At 36.8% G+C, this 3,506-nt stretch overlaps 1 protein-coding gene across 1 annotated transcript; it reads left to right on the top strand.

Annotated features, from left to right (window-relative positions):
• Window positions 1–719: 719 nt before the first annotated feature.
• Window positions 720–3,148, top strand: LOC121966327 (WW domain-binding protein 11-like; the record flags this gene model as incomplete). The annotated part of the gene is made up of 5 exons (XM_042516431.1): window positions 720–882; window positions 2,381–2,467; window positions 2,582–2,613; window positions 2,727–2,820; window positions 2,952–3,148. Coding segments are annotated over exons 2-5 (387 nt in total), but the record flags the coding sequence as incomplete, so codon positions are not given.
• Window positions 3,149–3,506: the final 358 nt, after the last annotated feature.

Here is a 3,506-nt window from a genome sequence, read left to right on the forward strand (position 1 = left end):
TGTCTGGAAAAATATTATCATTTGACTTAGTTTGTCTTTAACTCACACTTTTCGAGCAATTTAAGATTTTTTTGGGACATTTTGCTAATGTTTTTCGACATTTTGCTTATATTTTTTTAAGACCTCTTACCAATATGTTTCGGACCTTTTACGAAAAAAAAAATTCAGACATCTTACTTAATTTTTCGGACATTTCACTTATATTTTGAAGACATTTTGCTAATGTCTTTCGGACATTTTACTTTTTTCGGACATCTTGCTGATAATTTCTGATATTTTACAAATAGTTTTCGGGTATTATTAAATAATTAATTAAATAGTTTTAATCTTATTTGGACATTTTACTTCTATTATTCAGACATTTTATTCATATTTTCCGTATATTTTTTTCTGACGTTTTACTATTGTTTTCCAGACATTTTACTTGTTTTTTGGACACTTAACCACAATTTTTTCAGACGTCTTACTAATATTGTTCAGACATTTAATCAATGATTTTCGAACATTTTAAGATTTTTAAAAAAAATATTTATATTTTTTTTTTATTTTACATTTTTTTCTTCAGAAATGGTACGGACATTTTACTATTATTTTATTAATATTTAAACTTGTTTTTATTTTATTTTATTTTTCTTCAGAAATGATACGGACATTTTACGAATATTTTTGGGGTATTTTTCTATGAACGCGTGTTGATGACGTCAGGCCTCCTGCTCGCGGCAGTAAACATGGCGGCGGGCTAGCGGAGTCTCTGCGTGAATTCAGTCGTGAAATCTTCGGATTTCTCCTTCAAAGCGGAAACGAAACGTTTTTATCGTATTTGGGACACGCAGAGGTGCGCGTGCAGGGCGTCGGGCTCTGCGGGTTTTTCTTGAATTAAAGGTAAAGTCACGTTTTTCTGCTGTCGATGCTAAAGCGGCCCGAGCCACAAGTGCAGGCTAACGCAGCGCTAGCAGCTAACCCAACGTCCAGGTTCTGCGTGATGTTTGTGTTTTCGCACGGCGGGTTTTTACCGCTTTTTTCGGGCTCTGTCGTAACTTCAGATAAGCGCAGTGTTTGTAAAATGTTACATTGTCTCAGTTTATTTATCGCTCACGCGTTGGCTCTCAACTTTACGCTAACTTGTTGGCTAACAGCAGCTAACCGTCTCATAAAAGGACCGCAGTGTTTATTTTCCCAAATAAGAGATAAATTTAAGTTTAACAACGAGGAAATGTTGATTTTATATATCAGCGGAAATCAGCAGTGACGTAAGAGTGCTTAAAAAACGAAAGTCCTCTTAAAGATATGTAGAGTTTTATTCCCAAACTGATAATATCGAGAGAAATTAACATGATTTCAGAAGATTTATATTTAAAAAAAAGAGGACTAATGTTAAAGGTCACTATTATGGTTAAAGGTGTTATTTCATGAAATAAGTCAAATGTAGAAATGAAAACATGTTCAGTTAACACATTTAAACTTTTTTTTTTTTTCTAAAAGCAACATACTCAGTAAACCGACAGTGTAAGACATTAAGGACAAGAGTGTATGAAACAGCATCAAAGTAGAGCTGGTTTATCAAAAACAGTTCATGTGGAGGATCCCCCACACCCCCGACAGAGGGCCCAGCTCAGACCGTAACTTCCTAAAATCCTAGAAACATCTTATAATCCTAGAAGCATCCTAATATCATTGAAATATCCTAAAATCCTTGAAACACCATAAAATCCTAGAAATGTCTTTCACTCTTAGAAACAGTCTAAAATTTGAGAAACGTCCCAAAATTCTTAAATTGGCGTTAAAAAAAAAACATGCTAAATTCTAGGAAGTGTCCCCAAACCCTAAAAATGTCCTAAAATCTTAGAAATGTCCAAAAATCAGAAGAATGACTGAAATATCCTAAATTGTCCTAAAATCAGAGAAATGTACCAAAATCCCAGAAACACGCTAAATTCCTAGAAATGTCCTAAATTTTAAGAAATGTGTTGAAATCCTCAAAACCTCCGCCCCAAAATCCTGAAACGTGTTGGGCTGCTGCGATTGGCCTCCTGTTATGAGATCTGCTGTATGAGATCTGTAGGTTGTTTTTGATTGTGTGGTTTTGAGTTTTCTTTTCTTTTCTTTGTTTTTCTGTTTTTTATTAGCTATTAATTCATTCGGATCGATCTTTTCTTTTTTCGACGTCAGTGTTTTATTGTTTTTTTTATTTAATCTTGGTGTGTAGGTGATTTAAAAAAAAAAGGGGGTAAATATTTACTACTCATTTTCAGACATTAAATAAATATGTTTACTGAATACGTTTGCTGAGCATTTCTGATTTTGAACTTATATTTTAATTTTTAAATTTATTTAGCATTTTTGAAATTCAAATCATTGCTTTGATTTTTAAACTTTTCAGGGTGAAGGAGACGCTCAGGCACAATGGGGCGACGTTCAACCTCCTCCACCAAGAGTGGGAAGTTTATGAACCCCACCGACCAGGCCAGTAAGTACCCGCCGAAAACCAAGAGCCGGTTCCTCTGGAAGCGTCCGGCTGGATAAATCATAAATCTGTTGATGTCAGAACGAAAACGATAAATGTTTCCTACCTTCCTCACAGGAAAGGAGGCCAGAAAAAGGGAGCTGAAAAAGGTACCACTGATCTGGAAACTCACGATTTACTTTAATGTGCTCATTGTAAATACAAAAATAAAATGAATGAGTTCATAACTCGTCGCTTCGTTCGTTAATATCCGTTATTTTAGAACAAGAAGCAGAGAATGATGGTGAGAGCGGCGGTGCTGAAGATGAAGGACCCGAGACAGATCATCAGAGACATGGAGAAGCTGGATGAGATGGGTGAGGGAGCCGAACACGTCAGACCGACTTTTAGTTATTTTAATGCAGCCTGTAGGATTATTTTTCCTACTTTTTATCATTATTTTCTGTCATTACTAAATAATAAAGCTCTTTCTTAACACCGTCGACAGAGTTCAACCCCGTTCAGCAGCCTTTGCTGAACGAGAAAGTGCTGAGGGACAAGAGGAAGAAGCTGCGAGAGACGTTCGAGCGAATCGTCCGTCTGTACGAGAGAGAAAATCCCGACACCTACAAGGAGCTGCGCAAACTGGAGCTGGACTACGAGACCAAACGAGGGCAGCTGGCTCTCTACTTTGACTCAGTCAAGGTGTGTGTGTGTGTGTGTGTGTGTGTGTTTTGTTATTTAGTATTACATGTTCACTCGCGGTTGGACTGACGTGCAGCAAAGTGGAAATATTTTTTTGTTACATGAAGTAAAAATCAGACGCAGCGCGCTCAGCTGCAGTTAAACTTTTTGAGACGGGCTGCTGAATCCTCAAAGTGGACAGCAGTCCGATATTAGCATTTTATTATTGCCGCACGGAGGTTTTGGGACAGATGCCCGCCGGCAATAACGCGAAGAAAACCAACGCATGAAAACAGCGGGAGGGTGAGCCAGCATTTTAAAGACGCAGAATCACAGTAATATTAGAATCATACAGAAATAAACAAGAAAAATAAATTTA

Source organism: Plectropomus leopardus, unplaced genomic scaffold (genome assembly GCF_008729295.1).
Source record: "Plectropomus leopardus isolate mb unplaced genomic scaffold, YSFRI_Pleo_2.0 unplaced_scaffold24019, whole genome shotgun sequence".
In the NCBI taxonomy this organism is placed as follows: Eukaryota; Metazoa; Chordata; class Actinopteri; order Perciformes; family Serranidae; genus Plectropomus; species Plectropomus leopardus.